Raw genomic sequence first — 19,794 nt, 5'->3', positions numbered from 1 at the left:
ACTATTTAAAGCCAGAGAAGAAATAGCCTATCAGACATGTCAGGGAGTCTTTGAGAGGAATGCAGTCAGAAACATCAGTGGTTACTTACTGAAGACATCTATGTCTCATGATCTTCTCATCATAAACACTCTCTTCTGTTTACCTAAATTTATTAGAACTTCATGGATGTACTCTTGAAATAAACTTTGACATTTAACAGCCAATGTCATTGTAAGGAAAATAGAATGTGAGAGTGATGAAAATGATGTTTGGTACAGAGTGCTGAACTGATCATAGATTTGTCCTGTCCAAGAAACATTTGCATTCAGCAAAGGTGGTGGCCCCAAGGCAAGCCAACAACCAGAAGGCTTAATGTCAACAGATTTGAGTGTAAACACTTATTGCTAATTTGGAGGGAAAAGCAAAGGCAACACACAATTGGCAAAAATGAAATAGAAAAGAATTGGGCACCTTTCAAGATCTGGTATACAGCATCATATTTATTCATCTGGGCCAGAATATTCACAAACATCAAGATTGATTTGTTGAAAATTATGGGGAAATTTAGAAGGTGCTAGATGAAGAAACAAGAACTTCACAGAGTTACCAGAAAATTAGTTTGTCTGGCTCTGAGAAGGTAGTATTTAACTTCATCAGAAGTAAAGTATCAGTGAAGCTTAGAAATATCCATGATTGTTGGATCAGTAAAAAGGCAGATGAAATTCAATTTTGATTAGATACTAACAATCCAAAGCATTTTTATGAGGCCCTGAAGGCTATTCACAAGCCAAAGACCTATGGTGCATATCATATACTCTATGCTGATGGAGCCATAATAGGTGATAAGGACTTGATCCTAGAGAAGTGGATTAAGCACTTCCAAAGCATTCTCAACTGAATCATCAACCAATGCTGAAGCCTTTGGCCATTTACCAAGTGAAGAAAGTTTTTGTATACCATTAGGCTTCTCTTATATGGAAAAGTGTCTGCTGCTGATTCTATTCTAGTTAAAATTTTTAAGGCAGGGAGTTCACTGCTCTTACAAAAGCTAACTGGACTCTTCCAGGTTTTTATGGCAAGAAGAGGCTTTTCCACAAGATTTCAAAGATGCCTCCATTGTCCATCTGTATAAAGGCAAAGGAAACATGTTTGTTCCATACTGGCAAGATTCTTGACCAAGTCCTTAATAAACTGATCCTTCAACCTGAACAATGGTCATCTACCAAGAGCCAGTGTGGCTTCAGAAAAGACTGAGGAACAGTTAATGTGATATTTGCTGCTCAACAACTTCAGGAGAAATGCTGGGAGCAGAATAGAGGTCTGTATACAACATTCATCTATCTCATTAATAAGCCCTTTGGTTCTGTTTGTTATGGGAACTTGTGGAAGATCGTGGCAAAATTTGCCTGGAATATCATATACCTGTTCAATGGTGGCATGCTTGTATAGGTTCTGAATAATGGAGGATGTCATGATGAAGTGAAACAAGGCTGTGTTCTTGCTTCCATGGCTCTTTTAGCATGTTTTCAGTGATGTTGGATGCCTTCAAGGATAAAAATGGCATCAAGATGAGCTACCATACTGACAGGCAATTATTTGACTTGAACAGGCTTGTAAGCCAAGAATAAAGTAGAGGGAGTGTTGGTGTAATGACTGTTTGTTCACAGATGAATGCACACTCAATGGAGCCTTTATAACTAAGATGCCACAGAATGTGGAACAATTCTCTGTCAATTGTGCTAATTTTGACCTGACGGCATCAAGAAAACAGGTTCTTCATCACCTAGTATCGTACCATCCATATGTGGAACTATTAGTTACAGCAAATGGGGAAATCTTGAATGCTTGTGGATAAATGAATATTTTCCAGAGATGTATATAGATGACATGCCATGAAACTGAATCATTTCCATTTGAATTGTCTGAGGATGATTCTGGACGTTACCTGGCAAAATAAAGTATCAGAACCTGACATCTTTTTTTTTTTTTTTTAATTTTATAATAGTATTTTATTTTCCCAAATACATGCAAAGATAGTTTTCAACATTTACTTCTGCAAAACCTTGTGTTTCAATTTTTTTTTTCTCCCTTTCTCTCTTCTTCCCCCTTCCCCCAAGACAGTAAGCCATACTATAGAGGGTAAATATGTTCAGTTCTTCTAAATGTATATCCATATCCATCGTGCTGCACAAGAAAAACAAGAAGCAAATAAACAATTACCCAAAAAAGGTGGAAATACTAGGCTTTGTTCTGCTCACTTCACTAAGCATCAGTTCTGAGGTCTTTTCTTTAGCTGAACTACCAAGAATTCAGACTACTTCAGGGAGCACAACTCCAATGGACTGGCCACGTTGATCAGATGCCACAAATGTGTGTTTGTTTAAAAGACTGTTTTATGGAGAATTCATACAAGACAAGTACTCACACAAGAAATGCAAGGTCATTTTCAAGATCTCTCTGAAGACCTTTAATCAACTGTGAGACATGGGAGACAGTGACATAGGATCACCCGGCATGAGATGCCTGCTTCAAAGATAATGCTGTGCTTTATGAGCAAAGCAGTTCTTCAGTAGCTCAAAATAGACATGAGATGTGCAGAGTTTGAAACATCTCTTCTCCAAATGTTTATATATATTCTTTGTGTCCAACTTCTGGTAGAATCTTCTGAGCTAGCATTGCTTGGATCAGCCATAGTGGGATACACTGTACTTTGATCTCAGTATAGTGATGTCATTTTGGACTTCTTCAAGCACAAAGGACAAGCAATCAACCCATCTTCCCCTGTTGTTGTGGTCCCTTTTTCTCTTACTCAGCTGAACTTCTTATAAAGGATTCTTGTACTTGACACTTCCTTTTCCTTCCTCTCCTCTCTTTCCAACTGTCTGAAATCTGGCTTCCTACCATATCATCCTTTTTCCAAAGTTACTAGTGCTTTCTTAATTGCCAGACCTGGCCTTTTCTCAGTCCTCTTCTTCTTGACTCTGGGAATTACTTTGTCTAGATACTCTTTCCTTTTTGAGGTATACTTGCATCTCAGTTTACTCAGTTTTAAAAATGAGAGGTTTTGACTAGATGGCTTCTGAGATTCCTTCTCACTCTAGATTTATGAATATATGCTCCTCTGATCTTACTAGCTCATATGTCTTTCAGTCCTTCTCTATATTCATCATACTCATTTTTTTTTGCAGTGTTTTATTACATTCCTACACCACAATTTGACATTCTCCAATCAAAATGGATTAATTTGTTTCTAGTTCTCTACTATTATAAAGATTTTGATACAAATGGGACTTTTTTTTTTTATTACTGATCTTGTAGTCAGCTATGGATTCTCTGAGTCACAGATAAGGACTTTTTTTTTTTTAATTTATTGAATTGAATACAAAATAAGAAAAAAACCCGAATAGAAAAAAGAAAGAAAAACAGAACAGAACATTTTCATGTTCTTCATGGGAGAAACTTCAGGGAGAATTCAAAATATATAACAATAATTTTCCATTTCAGGAAAGCATATATAATATAGAAAAAATTATATTCATGAGTGTCCAGCTTTTCTTTACTTCCTTTTAGGTTATTCTTTTGTTCTCTGCCAAACACTTTTTATTCTTTTTCCCCCTTTCATCCTTCCCACCTTCCCTAAATAGATTGTAGTTGAGCACAGACAGACAGACACATACACTCACACATACATACATGTATTTATATACACACACATATAGACCTAAATGCATATATATTCAGTGTACTCATATATGCATATGCATTTACATGTAAATATGCATCTAAAACAATAAGAATGTAGCCAATATATAATGTAGATTTCTCTCTTAATTAAATCTTTAGTTTTGAATTTGAATTACTAGCCCTTTTTTTTTTCTAGTAAATTCTACTCTTGATCTTTGTTGTAGTGTTTGTATATATCTCTTATTTCCTATTTCTTCTAACTCTTCTTCCTTAATTCTGCTCCTTAACTTGTGTTATTTTACTTAACCTCTCTCCATCTATGGATCCCTCCCTTATCTTTTCCCCCATCCTTTTTTCCCTTTTTATTTCATTTCCATTAATCTAGACATCTGATTCCACTCCAGTTAATCTAAACATTCTTTTTTGTACCCTCTACCTTACCTTATGCTATCCTTTCTCTCCTTTATCCCTTTCCCATTAATTTACACAACTTGTCCCACTCCCATTATTCTACAAATTCTTCTATATCTTCACCTTATCCTATTTTCCCTCTTTTCCTCCCCATTTATTTCTTTATAGATTTTGGAGGGTGCTGTACCCTTCATGGGTATATGTAGTGTTGCCTATTTAGTCCATTCCCAATATGAGTAAGTTTTCAGTATTATAAGCCCTCCTCCCTCTAATACTTTTGTGTCTGTTCTTCCTCTGAACTTCATTTGTATCACATTATTACTATTTTTATCTTTTCCTAGATACTTTTGCTTTTTAGAGTCAGATCATACTGAACTTTGCCCCGGTTTTTCTTTTCAGCTACTCAATTACTAATTTCAATCTTAAACATATGGTATACATTTCCATGTAAAAAACATATAATTTATCCATGTTAAGTTGCTTAAAATTAATCTTTGATATTGGCTTTTGTATATTAAATTTTCTATTAAGTTGGGTTTAGTTAAAAATAAGTCCTGAAAATCTACAAATCTATTGAATGTCCATTTTTTTTATTCAATATTATCGATAATTTTGCTAGATATGTTTTTGACTGCAAGCCTAGTTCTTTTGATTGTTAGTATATATGATTCCAAAACCTATAGTCTTTTATTTTGGCTGCTAAGTCCTGTACAATTCTAATTTGAATATTTTTTTTCTTGTTTTTTGCAAATTTTTTTTTTTGATCTGGAGGTTTTGAAATTTGGCAATAATATTCCTATGTTTTTCTCAAAGGATCTCTTTTGGTAATCAGTGGGTTTTTTGTTTGTTTGTTTCAACTTTCCCCTCATGTTCTATCACTCCAGGTCATTTTTCTTGGATTATTTTTACATTGTTGTGTCAAGGCCCTTTTTTTGGTCACAGCTTTCCGTAGTCCAGTTATTTTTATGTTTTTCTTTTCTTGATCTGTTCTCCAAATCTGTTGTTTTTCTTATAAAATGTTTCACATTCTATTTTTTCATTCTCTACACTCTATTTTGTTTTCTCTTGGTCTCCTATAGCTTTACTGGCTTCCCCTTGCCCAGTTCTAATTTTCAAGAGTTATTTTCATCCTTTAAACTCTGTCTCCTTTTCTAATTAATTTATTTTCATAATCTTGTTTCTGTTGGTTTTTAAAATTTTTTAGTTTTTCCTCAGTGTCTCATTTGTTTTTTTAATTTTTTTTTTAGTTCTTTTATAAATTTTCTCTGGACACGGAGCCATTAAGAAGAAGCTTTTTTTTTTTAAATAACTTCCGTGTCCTCCTCTAAGATGAACCAGGGTCTGCTCTATTCCCATAGTAAGTTTCTATGGTTAGGTTCTTTCTTTTTTGCTGTTTCATTTTTTAATTTTTATTTTTTAATGAAAAGCATTAGTGTAAGAAACTTTTAATGGGGAGAGGGGAGGGGGAATGGTGAATGGTGAATGGTGCTTCTTTCTTCACTTTAGCTCTTTCCTCTGACCTAGAACTCCAAACCAAGAGTTCTACCCTCCAGCAAGTGCTGGAAGCCGGTAGAGTCTCTGCCCCACTGCCTCTGCACTTCTGGTATGCTGGCTCCTTTTTTTGCCCAGGGCCATGTCTCTGCAGTACCGCTAGGTCTGGCATTCTGGATCAGTGGAGAGTCCCTCAATCTTCTCAGAATCAGACCCCAACTCTCCACACAGTCTTGGAGGTGAAAGTTCCTATGGTATCTGCTGAAGCTCCAGCCAATCCTAGCTAGCCCCAGGGGTCCCCACTTAGTGTTTCTGAGGAGCTACTTTGGAGGTGTTTATATTGTCACTTGGGTAAATCCTGGCCTGGGGTCTTTAGTTTGGATCTTCTTGGGTTGTCCCTGGAGGACTTCTGTTCTGCCCCAAATCTTTATGTGCAATCTATGCTTATCCCGAGGCCTGAATTTATTCTGTTTGTGGGGGAAATTTGGAGAGCTTGAAATTTACTGATCTACTTCATCTTCCCAAAATCCTCCCTATGGATATTATTTTAAAAATTTTTCTAGTATTATTTTATCATTATTTTTCAGTTTACAAATCACTAACAGTATATTAATGTGCCTGTATTTAAGTTCTCTTGCTATTCCCTCTTTTTGTTTTCTCTGCCAAGTAGGCTAAAGTATGAGATAACTTAGGGTTTTTCTGATTGTCATATGTCTTATTCTTAGTGACTTGGAGTGATTTTTTTTTAATAGTTTTCAATTGTTTGTGATTTTTCTTTTGAGAACTCTTTGTTCAATCACCTAACCTAAAGTCATTTGTATTAATTGGCTATACACACACACACACACACACACACACACACACACACACACACATCTTAGCAGAACCTTATTAGATATTTGATATGATAGTTACATTTTTTAAATTGTGCTATTAGTCTTAGCTAAAAATTAGTTTTTCCAAAAATTGTAAAAGTAGCAGTCATGAAAACCATTTCAAGAAAAGCTCACAGCTGTGCTTTTTAATTGAAATGACTAACAAGTATAATTATTATTGTTATTTGCATGTCTATATTTTAGGATGGCCTTGGATGACAAGCTCTATAAGAGAGATTTAGAAGTTGCATTAGCATTATCAGTGAAGGAACCTTCTATAGCCACTACTGATATGCAGAAATCTCAAGGTAAAGATTATTTTATGCATATATGGTGGAGAGGTGAAGTGACTGGTCCAAGATAACAACTAGTAAGTATAAGCAGGAAGATGTGAATAGCTTGTGGAATAGCATTTCCCAGAGTGGTCTTCTGGATTTTGCTGCTTTCAGAAGGCTAAGTAATCTTTATTGCTTATTCCTTCTTATTTTGTTCCAGAAGAGAATCCTAATCACCTAGTTCTTGAAATTTTAATGATAACTAATATTTGTATAATGGCTTAAAGTTTACAAAGCACAATTCATCGGCTATATCAATATGATCCTCATAACAAATCTCTTAAGTAGATGCTGTTAAAACTCTCATTATACAGATGAGGAAACCATGCTGAGAGAGGTTAAGTGACTTACCCAGGTTCACACAGATAATGCATGTGTGAATCAAGATACAAATTCAGATCTTACTGAAATCAAAGTCCAATGCTATATGCACAGCACCATTTCACCTACTTCAGATTACTTTCTAATATAATACTGAGAATTTTTCCCCCTCAAATTAAGTGAATATGAACAACCTTTTTCCTATATTTTTCTTTCCTGGGCATTTACATTCCTTACTCTGCCAAGTCTAGATTTGTTTAATATGTGTTTTTAAGGATACTGATGAGTTTATTTGGGTGGCTTAAAGTTTACAAAACATTTTACATATTTTCTAATATGAGAATCACAAAAGCCTTAGGAGATAGGTTCTACACGAATTGTTATCCCCATTTTGCAGATGAGGAAACTGAGGCTCAGAGGTGAAGTGACTGGTCCAAGGTAACAACTAGTAAGTATAAGCAGGAAGATGTGAAGCCAAGTCTCTCCTGACTCAAGTCCAGTATTTTTTGCAATATACTATTCTACCTCTCTTTGGTAGGCTCAAGTGGTTTATGAATTCAGAATTCATATATTATATCTTTATTTTCTGGCAATGTTGCAGCAAGTGGTACAAGTGGTAAATAGTCTGGGTTAATTGTAATCTCTACTACTTCAAAAGACTAATCACAATTTTTATTTATTTGTTGGAGTTTAAGTTCTGCTCATTTGGAATTTTTGTGCTGATTCAGATATTTTTTCATATAAGTAAATTAAAATTGGGTAGCTTTATTTTTTAGTAACTCTTTGTCAGTAATCAAGGTAGAAACATAATAAGGAATACCATTCTATTTACTATACCCACTACTTCTTATAGGAGATTAGAACGAATAAAGAATTTTCTTAGCTGATCTGTTTGAGTAAAATGTATTGTGAGAATAATTAGTAAAATTTGAAGTCAAACCTTATTAAATAGGAGTACCCTAGAAGCATAATTTTTTAATAATTAGTTTAATTTCATTTTTAAAAATATAATCTTGATTTAATTTAATTTAATCTTGATTTTTCAAAATTTGAATGCTAGTCTCCCCATATCCCTAAATTTTGTGTTTTATGGTATGAACATGAAAGTTTCTTCTTGTTCTCTTTTTCTAGATGTTGAAAAATGTGATACTGCTGAATCTGAAAAAGTGAATATTTCTCCTCACCTCTCTAATTGCAGTATAGATGGTGTTTGCTTCGGTAAGTTTGGCGTAGATCTTTTTTTTTTTTTTTTTTTTTTTTTCAATAGGGCTTTTCATCAACTGCAACTAATTTGTTCATAGGAAATAATGAAAAGTAATCAGTTTGTTTTGGGCATTGCTGAAAATGTAAATATTTACCTAATTGACTAGAATAAATACAACACAAACTTATTTCCACTAATTTTTGTTATTCTTAGATTTAAATAAGATTACTGAAGAAGATGATACTCATGCTAGTCAGAGACCAAGAAAAGCTGCATCCAAAGCTATGATACAACAGAGGAAGTTACTTAGTGAAAATAATGAAGATGATAATGTTACTGACTCTGAGCCAGACTTCACAAGTAAGTAATATCTTCTTTTAAAGCTTACTCTGAGAGTTACTGTGTATACTACAGTGATTCATAAAAATACTTCACTGACAAGACCAGCAATTTATGCATATTATTTACAAATATGAAAAAGAAAAGAGGGCAAAATGTGGTGGAACTTCAAGCAGACTTTTAAGGGATCACAGAACAAAAACATTTTCTCTTTTTCTTGCTTATTAATGCATTTGGTTTTATCTTGTTAAAAACCTAAGTGTTTTGTAAAATTAGATTTTGTGCCATATTTGAGGAGGAGGAATGAGGAAAAGAGCATCATCTGGACTCTGAGACTCGAAATCTTTTAACTGTTGTTTGTATATAGTTGTGTGTTGTCACCCACATTAGATTGAGCTCCTTGAGAACAGGTGCTCCATACACTGTCTAGTACAGACTTGATTTAGCTAAGGAATGCATTTCAGGAATGGGGAATAGTGAGGACAAAAGCAAGGGAGATGGATTTTCATGAGTGAGGATATAGAGAGAAGGCTAGTTTGGATGGGTCATAGGGAGAAGGGTAAATGATGCCCAGTGAGGCTGGAAAGATCAGTTGGGGCCAAGTTGTATAAGGATTTAAAAATTAAACAAGAATTTTTAAATCATAGACAACATAGGAAGGTACCGGAGTTCATTGACTAGGGAAATTATATAGTCACCTCTCTTAAGGAAAATTACTATTCAGGAAATACATTAGAATGTTGAGAAATTTGAGACAGGAAAGCCTAGTTACACTATAGTAACCAAAAGATGCAGTGAGGACCTGAACCAAAGTGACATTTGTGTGAATGAAAAGAAAGGCTAGAATGGGAAGAGATGCTGTTGAGGTAGAAGTGGAAGGGTTTGGCAACTGAAGGGACCTTAGGGAGTTTGATATCAATAATGCCTAGAGTATGAACCTGAGAGAGTGAAATGATGGGGACTCCTTCGATACAAAGAAGGAATTTTGGAAGAAAGGGTATACAGGGGAAGATAATGATTTCAGGTTTAGATGCATTGGATTTAAGATTACATCCAGTTTGAAATGTCCAAAATACACTGGATAAAAAGCTGGACCCTTGGTCATTATAATCCATGTTCAAGACACACTTCAGACACATAAGTCACTTTATTTGTTTGTTTTGCTGAGGTAATTGGGGTTAAGTGACTTGCCCAGGGTCATACAGCTAGGAAATATTAAGTGTCTAAGGCCAAATTTGAATTCAAGGGCCAGTATTCTATCCCCTGTGCCACCTGACTTCCCCAGTCACTTAATTTCTTAAAAAAACAAGCAAAGTCTAAATTGCAAGAGAGTCTAAATTGCAAAACAATTGCTAATCTCTGGGGATAGAGGTTTCCTATCCTGTTTCTTTTGAATAAAGTGGACTTATTCAGATTCCTAGTTCAGTCATAGATTTCACACACACGCACACACACACACACACACACACACACACACCCTCCCCCCAAATTTCACTGAAAGACTTAGAGCAATGTCTTCCCTTCCCCAAACTTTTGGTTTCTCCCAAACAGTTTGGTTTTGTCCAGGCAATACTAACTGTAGTTATGGATGCAAACCACTAACCACATTTGCCTAATTACTACAAAGTATAATAACCATTATGTCTATGATTATTACTATACAGATTGTACAGCAGTGAACTCTATTCATCCATGTTGCCTAGTCATCTGTTCACAATTAAAAAAAACCTGAAACATAGTTTAGCACATAAAGTACATTTTAGACAACCTTTGACTAGCCAGCATAGCTTCAGCTATTTAGAAAAAATCTTTTGTTCTGCTTAGGCTTGGGGTTTGAGGATTGTCAGATTTACCTAAACAACAACAACAAAAAAAACCAGAAGATTTTGTCACTATGGCCACAGTGTAGTATTCAACTGAATTTCTAGAGTGACTTCTCTATTCACATTCTCTGTTATTCTGTGCCATACATGTGATAGTAAAAGAGTTTCTGTGTTTTGATAACAATACTTGAACTAGGTCTGAGGGGATAGCTGATAATGTTTGAATGATACAATGCTATAATTTTCTTCCATGTAACAGGTGAATTAGGGCAGAATTAATAGTGTTCCTATTTTCTTGGTATGTGATGTCTTTATGCTTAATATCTCTCAGACATAAGGAAATACATCCACCATCTGAATTCTTTCAAGTGACTAAAATTCACAAATCTGTTCTTTTCTTCCAAGATGAGACTGAAATCGATAGATGTCTTGTTAAAACTCTTCATAATTAAAAAGAAATTAGAAAATTCATTTAAATCCAAAGTGAAAAAAATTTAATTCATTTGAAAAGTTTTTATTTTTAAAAGATTAATAAAAATCCATTTTCTTTCTCCCATCCCCCCAATCAAAAGGAAAAAAAAAACAAACAAAACTTTGTAACAAATATGTATAGTTGAGCAAAATAAATTTTCAATTTGCTCATGTCCCATAAATGTCTCACAGTGAAGCTACAGACAGGTATCATGTTTTTATCATTAGTTCTCTGGAATCATAGTTGGTCATTTCTTTGATTGCATTTGATAAGACTTTCAAAGTTGTTTATACAGTTTTTTTCTTTTTAGAAATTATTCTCCTGTCTCTGTACCTAATTATTTTTTTCCTTTGATTCAGGTGAAAGTGATTCTAATTTCAGTGAAAGTGAAGGGGAAGATGAAGATTTTACTACAAAGAAAAATAAAGCCAAAGAAAATAAAAAGAGAAGTACTAAGATCAAAACCCCAGTGGAAAAGAAAGAGAAGAAAGCTTCTAACACCTCTCATAATTTGGGTAAGCTTGATTTGAAGGATTGAGCTTTGCCAAAAAAGTATATTTTGATTGCTGTTGATTCTCTTCTTTTAAAATTATCCCCATTCTAATTATTTTGGAAATGCATGTTTTTGGTTAAAAATACTTTTACAAAAGTGACTACAGTTTGATTCATTAAAATTCAATTATACCACCTTCTGATAACTGCTTTTTTTCTCCTGAAAAAATGTAACCTTTTATGTAAAAGGCATTAGAAATTACTTCTTTCCATTCTCATCATTGAAACTTCTTTAACATTACCAACTTATTTTTTAAATATTTGGGGAATTAAGACTTCATGAAGGAGTTATTACTTAAACTGTGCCTCTAAGACATTGGAATTATTATAATTTCTTATGAATTGTTTGAAAAATAATTGTGTGATCTTTAAAGTATAAAAATAAATTTGGCTTATTTTTGCCCCCCCTCCCCCTTTTCTTTTTTTCAAACAAGTAGCTTCAGTGATTTCTCATCCAGCACCTGTTGAATCAAAACCAGCATCAAAAGAAGCTTTTCTATCTTCAGAGTTTGCTAGGAAGCCATTACAAACTTTAAGCCCTTTAACTGAATCTAAGAGGCCCAGATGGGTCCCACCAGGTGAGGAATTTTTATTTATATATGTATTACTATAGTGCTTAGAGAAATTAGAGAAATTAGTAGCTGCATTTATCTATTTAGTTAACAGCTTATCTTCAGAATTTGGCTGTGAAACTTAAGGGATATTTAGTTTGTCTAACTTCAACAGAAAGAACACTGGACCTGGAGCAAAAAGTCCTAGAGTTTAGAACCAGCTGTGTTATTTATGTGCCTAAATAGTTTTAGATGCTTAGCTTTTTTGGGGGTCAGCTTCTTCTTGCTGGGGTTGGAGGGGACACTATAGTGTGAAAAACTACATATACGATCATACTGTTGATATATTTGTTAGATTTGCTTGATTGTTTTGGGTTTTTTTTCCTCATTGGTTAGTCTTTTCTAGTTCTAAAATCTTTTAATTTCTATGGAAGAATTGTAAGCCTATTGGGGGAAAAAAAAACAGGAAAAGGAGGATTCACTCACTATTCTAATTAATCAGCATTATTACCTCCTGTGTGCTAACCCTTGTGCTAGATGCTGTGGAGGAATGGTTAACATAGGTTAACAATCAAATAATCTCTACCCCTAAGAACAACCAGATCCTTTTTGAGTAGCAATATATATATATATTTATGCAGTATATGACTGTATAGAATAAATACAAGGGCATTTAGGGATGCAGACATTAGCAGTTAAGGGGATCAGGATTGGCTTCATGTAGAAAAGAAAGTGTTTAAGTTGAATTTTAAAAAGAAGTAAGGGTTTCTCGGAGGTGCAGATGAGAAGGGAGGGTAATGTAGGCCCAGGTGATAGCCACTGACACAGAAACAGAAAATGAAGTGTCTTTTATGTGGAGCCATAAGGACAGCACAATTCCACTTAAGTTCAGGTAGGGGGAATAATCTGTAGAGAAAGGAGTCTGGTGGGAGCCAGATTGCAGAGAGCTTTAAAAGTTAAACAGAATAAATTAGCTATAACCTAATGAAGTACAAAATAGATTCTGGTCCACCAGACATCCCAAAACTGAGAATTTCAAATTGGCCATTATTTTACCTTTCACTGGATCTAGAAAATGTTGATATCACTATAGGATTTGAAGGTTGAAGATAAAGCTGATTTGCTGGATTTTCCTTTTGAAGTCTATGTATGTTCGTGTAATTTGTGGTCTCTCCTATTCTCTTGTACTTTATTTTAAAATGATCCCATTCATATTTTGAATAGCCATGGATATAAATTAGGAAACTTAATGATTTTTTGCTATTTTTGCCCTGTAATTAAACATTTGAAAAGATGTCTTAGATAATTCCTGCAATATGTGGCACATTCCCTTTTAGCCTCATCAGGAAGCAACAGCAGCAGCAGCAACAATAACCGACTTGGAGGAGTTTCTGTCAAGTCTCCCAGTCATAGCCTCAGACTTGGCCTGTCCAGACTTGCGAGAGTTAAACCTCTCCACCCAACTGCCAGTAGTAGCTGAAAATGGTGGGAAAGAGATAGAGCTTTAATAGATGAATTCTAGTTTTGAAAGATTGTTCTTATTTGAAAAGGATAATGATAATCTAAATACAGTTCTTTTCAATTTCATGCAGAAATTCTTAAATTCTAAAAACTTGATGTTGCCAATCTCTTTGTGATTCCAAAGAGAAGTTTGCAAAGAGCTGTCTTCTAATCATTTCCTTCTAAAGAAAACATATTTAATTTATAATAATAAGTAAAGTGATATGAGTTTTGGAAGTACTAAATGTATGATGATGTAATGTTGTAACAGTTGTATACTTATAGACAATTATGACTTATAATGTGTTGTCAACGTGGTTTTGTAGAGTTTATTGGGAAAGTGAAAATTATAATTATACTTTCCTATCTTTATGTAACATATCTCACACAAGCTAATTAAGCTATATCATCTGTTTTATTGTAAGGAGGTTTCATATTTTTATAAGCAAAATGTTTTTTGTAATAAAATGTGTAACTTTCATGTTTTTAAGTAGTTGTTGAATTGTGACTTATAGCTCAAATTGCAGTTGTGTATAATGTATAAATAAATTTTCATAACAATTTATGAAGTTTCAATATTGTCAAGCGCCTTCCTTCTAGAGAAAAAATGAATAAATATGAAAATAGTGATTTTGTGGGATTATCTTTTCCATGAAATGCTTCTCTTGATACCAATATCTACCACTCATTTTAATATTTTACTTATTGTGATAAATTTTAATCTTCATTCAACAAACATTAAAGGGTTCATTCTGTCCCATACACTAAGCCTCAGGATATAAAAAGTACAAAAATAGCTCAAGGAACTGATATTTTAATAGGGGAGGTGATTTGTAAATAGGTACATTACAAGATACATAATCAGTAAGAACTCATTAAATGCTAGCTGCTTAGCACTGTGGGCTTATACAAAGAAGGGGAAAAAACATGGTTCTTATCCCCAAGGAGCTTATATTCTAATAGAGACAACATGTAGGTAATGGTACATATAATGTATACAGTGTATATGAAAGATTATCTCTGGAAAAGCCCTAGTAAATGTATGTGTGCATTGGTGAGGAATACAAGGAAATGCTTCTTGTAGAAGGTGGGATCTGGATGGAATCTTGAAAGAAACCAAGAGGCAGAAATGTGAAAGGAGAACGTTCTAGGTATGGAGGTAATAAGGAGCCACTAAAGTTTACTGAGCTGGAGGTAGGGTGGGGGTGAGGAATAGGGATGATCTGGTCAGACCTCCATGTCATGCTAGCACTTACGTAGGAGGATTGGATTGAGGAGAAAGGCAAGGGTAGGAAAACAAAAGACTACATCAATAGTGGAATGGGAAAACTTTCTGAAAAGAAAATATCTATGAGATGCTGTTAATTAAAAAGATTGTAGATTATATGGAATGAGTGTGGGTGAGCAAATGACATCTGAGATTGTAAGTCTGGATGATCAGGAGACTAATAGTGTCAGTGATAAAGTTGAAAGGAAGGAAAGATCAGTTCTGTTTTAGAAATGTTTGAGGTTACCTACAGGATATCCAATTTGAGATGTTATGTGGGACAGAAACAATACATATAGCTTTGATATACAGGTCTGGCAATCTTCATAGTTAATTGAGTCTATGAGGGCTAATGAGATCATCAAGCGAGATAGTAGAGGAGAAAAGAACCTTGAAGAACACAAAGTTAGTGGACGTTCCCTGGCTGAAGATGCAGCAATGGAGACTGGGAGAGTGATCAGACATTGCTCTAGTAGCTGGAGGGAATGGGAAAGAAGGAATATTATAAATATGATGTTTTTACTAACTATAGAACATCTACCATAACGTAATATGTTCACATATCCTAATGTATCTATGATTTCATTGGTATAAAGGTTGGTTGTTTTCCTTCATTCTTTTAGATGACCTCACTAAGTTAGTGTCAAATTATAGTGTGTCTGACTATGGCTGATCAAGCAATACAAACTTGAAGTGCTCTGCCACAGGTCACACACAAAAAATCCCTATGAAGATTTGGAGTAGACTCTGAGAATATGAGATGAAAAATGAGGAGGAAGGAAGTCAAGGATAAGGATGATTTAAGTTTGCAAATCTGAGTGACTGAAAGGCTGGTACTTTCAATAGCAATGAGGAATTTAGGAAGAAGTTAAGCTATTTGAGGGATTGGAAGTCAAATTAAGAATGATGTAATTTCTTTTTTGCAGTATATTGCCTGGAGGTTGCTCTTAGGATGATAAATGTTCAACTTCAGTTATTGTAGTATTGAGTCAAAACCAACATATCACCAGTGGAAGAATATCGGTATTTAAAAATAGGGTTTTGGCCCCATATATACCAAAATATTTATAGCAACACTTCTTGTCACAAAGAACTGAAAGTAGATACCCATCAACTGAAGAATGACCAAATTGTTATGTGAATGTAATGGAACGATGAACGTGATAAAAACAAAAGTGTGCAAAGACTTATTGAATTGATGCAAAATAAAGTAAAGCAGAACCAGAAAAACTATACACAACAACATAAATGAAAGAGGGAGAAAACTTACAACACTAAATTTCTACTATGTGCCAGGCACCTCATCATTTGATCCTCAAAGCAAATCCTGGGAGATAGGGATTTATTCTAATTTTACAGCTAAAGAAATCGAAGCATAAAGAGATTAAGCCAAGATCACAGAGCTAATAAGATCTTAAGTTACATTTGAACTGGTCTTCCTGACTCTAGACCCAATATACTTTCCACTGGACCACTGGAATAAAAATGAAACAGAATACTGCAAAATTATGACTTATTTTTAGTCCCAAAGATAGGATAAAAGAAAACACTTCCTTCTCTCCTTTGCATAAAAATGAAACATTGAAGAGAATGCTGGAAGTTTTTTTGATATGTTGCATAGTTTTGCAGAATTTTTTTTTAAAATCCTTCCACTTTTTATTTTCTATTATAAGGGATTGCTCCCTGGGATGTGAAAGAGCCCGAATATTCAGCATGTCAGCAAATGACAACCGTTGGCAACATAAATAACTGGCTCTTGAATTTACTGGCTAACATGATGCAGACTGATGATAGATAAAATAATTCTGAATCATAGCATAGACCTATTACTCTGTCAAGTTGTTAGTTGTTCTTCCTATATATTAATAGATTTTCAAAAGGTTTCTTAATTGCACATGTTTAATCTATATTGGATTGCTTGCTGTCTAGGGGAGGGAAAGGAGGAAGAGAGTGAAAAATTTGGAATTCGAGGTTTTGCAGGGGGTGAATATTGAAAACTATCTTTGTGTGTATTTTGAAAAATAAAAAGATTTTTAAAACAAGGGTTCTTATAACAGCAGTAGTCCATTTAGTACATTATAAAATGTGTAGTTTCCTTTCTTGAATAGTTATCATGAATTGCTGTGTTCTAATAGATAAGTAATCAGTCCTATGATGGTGAACTCCCCTAAGCTTAAAGATAGCTCAAATGATAGCCACACAAAGTCCATTCATTATCCAATGCATACTTAAAGCTTTTTCTTCTTGGTAGAATATGCCAAAATTTATCATCTCCTAAGGGGCAGCTAAGTGGCACAATGGATAGAATGCTGAACCTAAAGTAATTAAGACTGAGTTCGAATTCAACTTCAGATACTTATTAGCTCTGCGACTCTGGGCAAGTCACTTAACCCCATTGCCTCAGTTTCCTATCTGTAAAATGATCTGGAAAAGAAAATGGTAAACAACTTCAGTATCTTTGCCAAGAAAACCCCAAATGAGGTCATGAAGAGCCAGACATGAGTGAAAAACAACAGAATTGATTCTAATTTAAGGAAACAATTTTAATCAACAAATATTTCTCGAGCTGTTGCCAGCACCTACATTATGCCAGACACTGCAGCTAATTGTTCGGTGATGTATATTCAAAGAATGAAAATATATCATTTAAAAATAATTTTCACTATATATATATATATATATATATATATATATATATATAATTGCTGGGAGCAAGGTCCCATCCTCAGCTCCAGAGTCAATTTTCACTATATATATATATATATATATATATATATATATATATATATATATATATAATTGCTGGGAGCAAGGTCCCATCCTCAGCTCCAGAGTCACAAAAGCTTTGCTTGGGAAGGGTGGAAACAGTTTCTATAGCGACTGGGAGGGTGGAGGGGGAGGGCGGGTCCTTCTAACCCCCCCTTGGGAAATTACCCAATTTAGTCTCTTGCAGCAACCAGATCAGTCTGCTCCGGTTTGGTGAGGCTACTCCAACATCTGCCCCCACCGGACCAAAGTAAGGAGGAGCGGGGAAGGGGTCGCGTTATGACGCACCTCAGAACCTCCCACCACCCTGGCCCGCCCCTAAGGCTAGGAAGAGGGACCCGGGGCTCGGGGAAGGGGGGAGGGATGGTTATATAGATGAAGAGAAGGTAGGAGGCGGGGAATGGTTGGGCCGAGGGTGGAAGAGAGGGAAAGGTAAATAGGATTTAAGGAGTTCCATTCCACTTCCTTTCCCAAAATGCAAGGATCTGCCGTCTAATCTTTTCTGCCAATTATATCCCAAACTGGGATTTGGAATTTAAGGGACTCCCCGACAACTCCGAAGGTGGACTCGCAGCCACGCCCTCACTCGCACTCCCGTTCACTTTAATTTTTTTTCCATATTTTCATCACCTCCCCAGCAAGGCTAATAGGGAAAGATCACAGTCATTTTGGACCACAGTGGGCTGTCTTTTAAACATTCTAGCTCATGTACCCACATTTCTATCCTTAAACAGAAACTAAGCAACCATTCACATCTATCTGGTGCTTTACAGATTGTGAAATGCCTTCTCTTGAACCTCATAATGTAGCTGGAAAGCAAACAAAGAAGGCTTGGTGAGATGGCGGTGGCAGTGGGGATAGGGGACGGGCAAGACAGTTGGCTTCTAAATGTTTGAAAGGCTGCTATCGCTGAAGGGGTTGCATTTATTTTGCTTGACTCTTGAAGGCCAATATAGGAGAAAGAGTGGAAGTGATTGAGAGGGGTGTATAGATTTCACCGCCCTTGCCCTCCCCCAATTTAAGAAACTACATAAAAATTACAATTGCGCAAAAATAAAATGAATTGCCTCCTGGGGTAGTGAGCTTCTTATCACAGGACAATCCTCAAAAAGAGACCGTAGAGAAGTTTCATCTATCCAGAAGAAGCTTTAGGATTCTATAATTCTAGATAGGTAAGACAGTGTCATTTATTCCATTTTACAGATGAACAGACTTTGAGAGGTTCAGACTTACTCAGATTGACATACATAGTAGTAAAGTCAGAACTTGAACCGGGATCTTCTAATTCTTAGACTGGTGATCTTCTACATTCTCTAAAATAAGACCATAATGGTCATGAGTGGAAGGAAGAAACTCATTTAATTGTTCTCCTTCTTCCACTGTGATATGTACAATATTTGCAACATTCTTGGGATTAGATTTTTTTTCTTCAATCTGTAGTCAATCTGTGAGATTTGTTCTGTTAGCCTAAATTGGGCAAATCTATAAACAAAATGTAATCACTTGCAATATTATGTCATATTAACTCACACAAAGAGGACTTTTTCAACCTCGAAGGTAGGAAAATACAAATATTTAGTCAAACTAAAATCTACAGTGACCATTATGGTATAGAGACATGTAATTAATTGTGCGTGATACATGCATTATATATGTGTTTAGTAGATGTAACTTTGGGATCCCCTTATACTTGGGCTCACTAAAGCATGTGAACATTACCTCAAGAGTGTGGTGGGGAATTGAACTACAAGGTGAGATGTTTGGAAATGGGGCAAGGCAGCAGACAAGGAGAGGCAAACAATAGAGTTTGAGTTGTAGGAGGAGATGGAAGACATCACACTTGGAGAGGAATATGTCATGGTATCCTTAAATTTAGCCATCATGTCTAGACTCAAATGACTCCAGAGCTAAAGAGTTTTAGCCATTCTCAAGCCTGTTTAAGAGATTTTTTGAAAACACCTTCCAAGAAACATTTCAGTACCAATTAAGTATTTAATCTTAAATCTGTGAGTTTTGAAGACTCCTACGACTTGTGAGTTCCCTTGTGTCCTCCTAATATGCTAGGGGAATTAACAGTAGTGGGATTTAACTGTAATATCCTTGGAAGTATAACAAATTGCACTTATTTGCGAATTGGTACTAAGAATTATTTTACTTGAATCTTTCTTCCTTGTTAATAATAATAATGAACATTTTTATAACACTTTAAAATGTGCAAAACTT

General features: G+C 35.0%; 2 protein-coding genes and 1 long non-coding RNA gene across 6 annotated transcripts in view; 2 read left to right on the top strand and 1 right to left on the bottom strand.

Annotated features, from left to right (window-relative positions):
* The window catches only part of RAD51AP1 (RAD51 associated protein 1), a 29,309-nt gene extending 15,199 nt beyond the window's left edge, over positions 1–14,110 (top strand). The window contains exons 4-9 of one of the 2 annotated variants that reach the window (XM_003771300.4): positions 6,646–6,749; positions 8,229–8,315; positions 8,515–8,661; positions 11,295–11,450; positions 11,925–12,065; positions 13,376–14,110. In XM_003771300.4, the coding sequence (XP_003771348.1) occupies positions 6,646–6,749; positions 8,229–8,315; positions 8,515–8,661; positions 11,295–11,450; positions 11,925–12,065; positions 13,376–13,518 (778 nt within the window). In that variant the 3' untranslated portion in view covers positions 13,519–14,110. Of the gene's footprint in view, positions 1–6,645; positions 6,750–8,228; positions 8,316–8,514; positions 8,662–11,294; positions 11,451–11,921; positions 12,066–13,375 lie in introns of both variants that reach the window. The other variant, XM_012550783.3, reaches the window with a different exon arrangement.
* Positions 1–19,794, bottom strand: part of LOC116419370 — a 29,950-nt gene that overhangs the window by 6,313 nt on the left and 3,843 nt on the right. The gene's annotated exons all lie outside the window — the stretch shown is intronic.
* DYRK4 (dual specificity tyrosine phosphorylation regulated kinase 4) overlaps positions 17,722–19,794 on the top strand; it is a 78,008-nt gene continuing 75,935 nt past the window's right edge. For 2 of the 3 annotated variants that reach the window (XM_031938989.1, XM_012550778.2), the window contains exon 1: positions 17,722–17,821. The gene's annotated coding sequence lies outside the window, so the exon portion shown is untranslated. The remainder of the gene's footprint in view (positions 17,822–19,794) is intronic. The other variant, XM_031938990.1, reaches the window with a different exon arrangement.

This window comes from Sarcophilus harrisii, chromosome 5, assembly GCF_902635505.1.
Source record: "Sarcophilus harrisii chromosome 5, mSarHar1.11, whole genome shotgun sequence".
Lineage (NCBI taxonomy): Eukaryota > Metazoa > Chordata > Mammalia > Dasyuromorphia > Dasyuridae > Sarcophilus > Sarcophilus harrisii.
The sequence above is the reverse complement of the archived record's forward strand: the minus strand, read 5'-3'. Positions and strand labels throughout refer to the sequence as shown.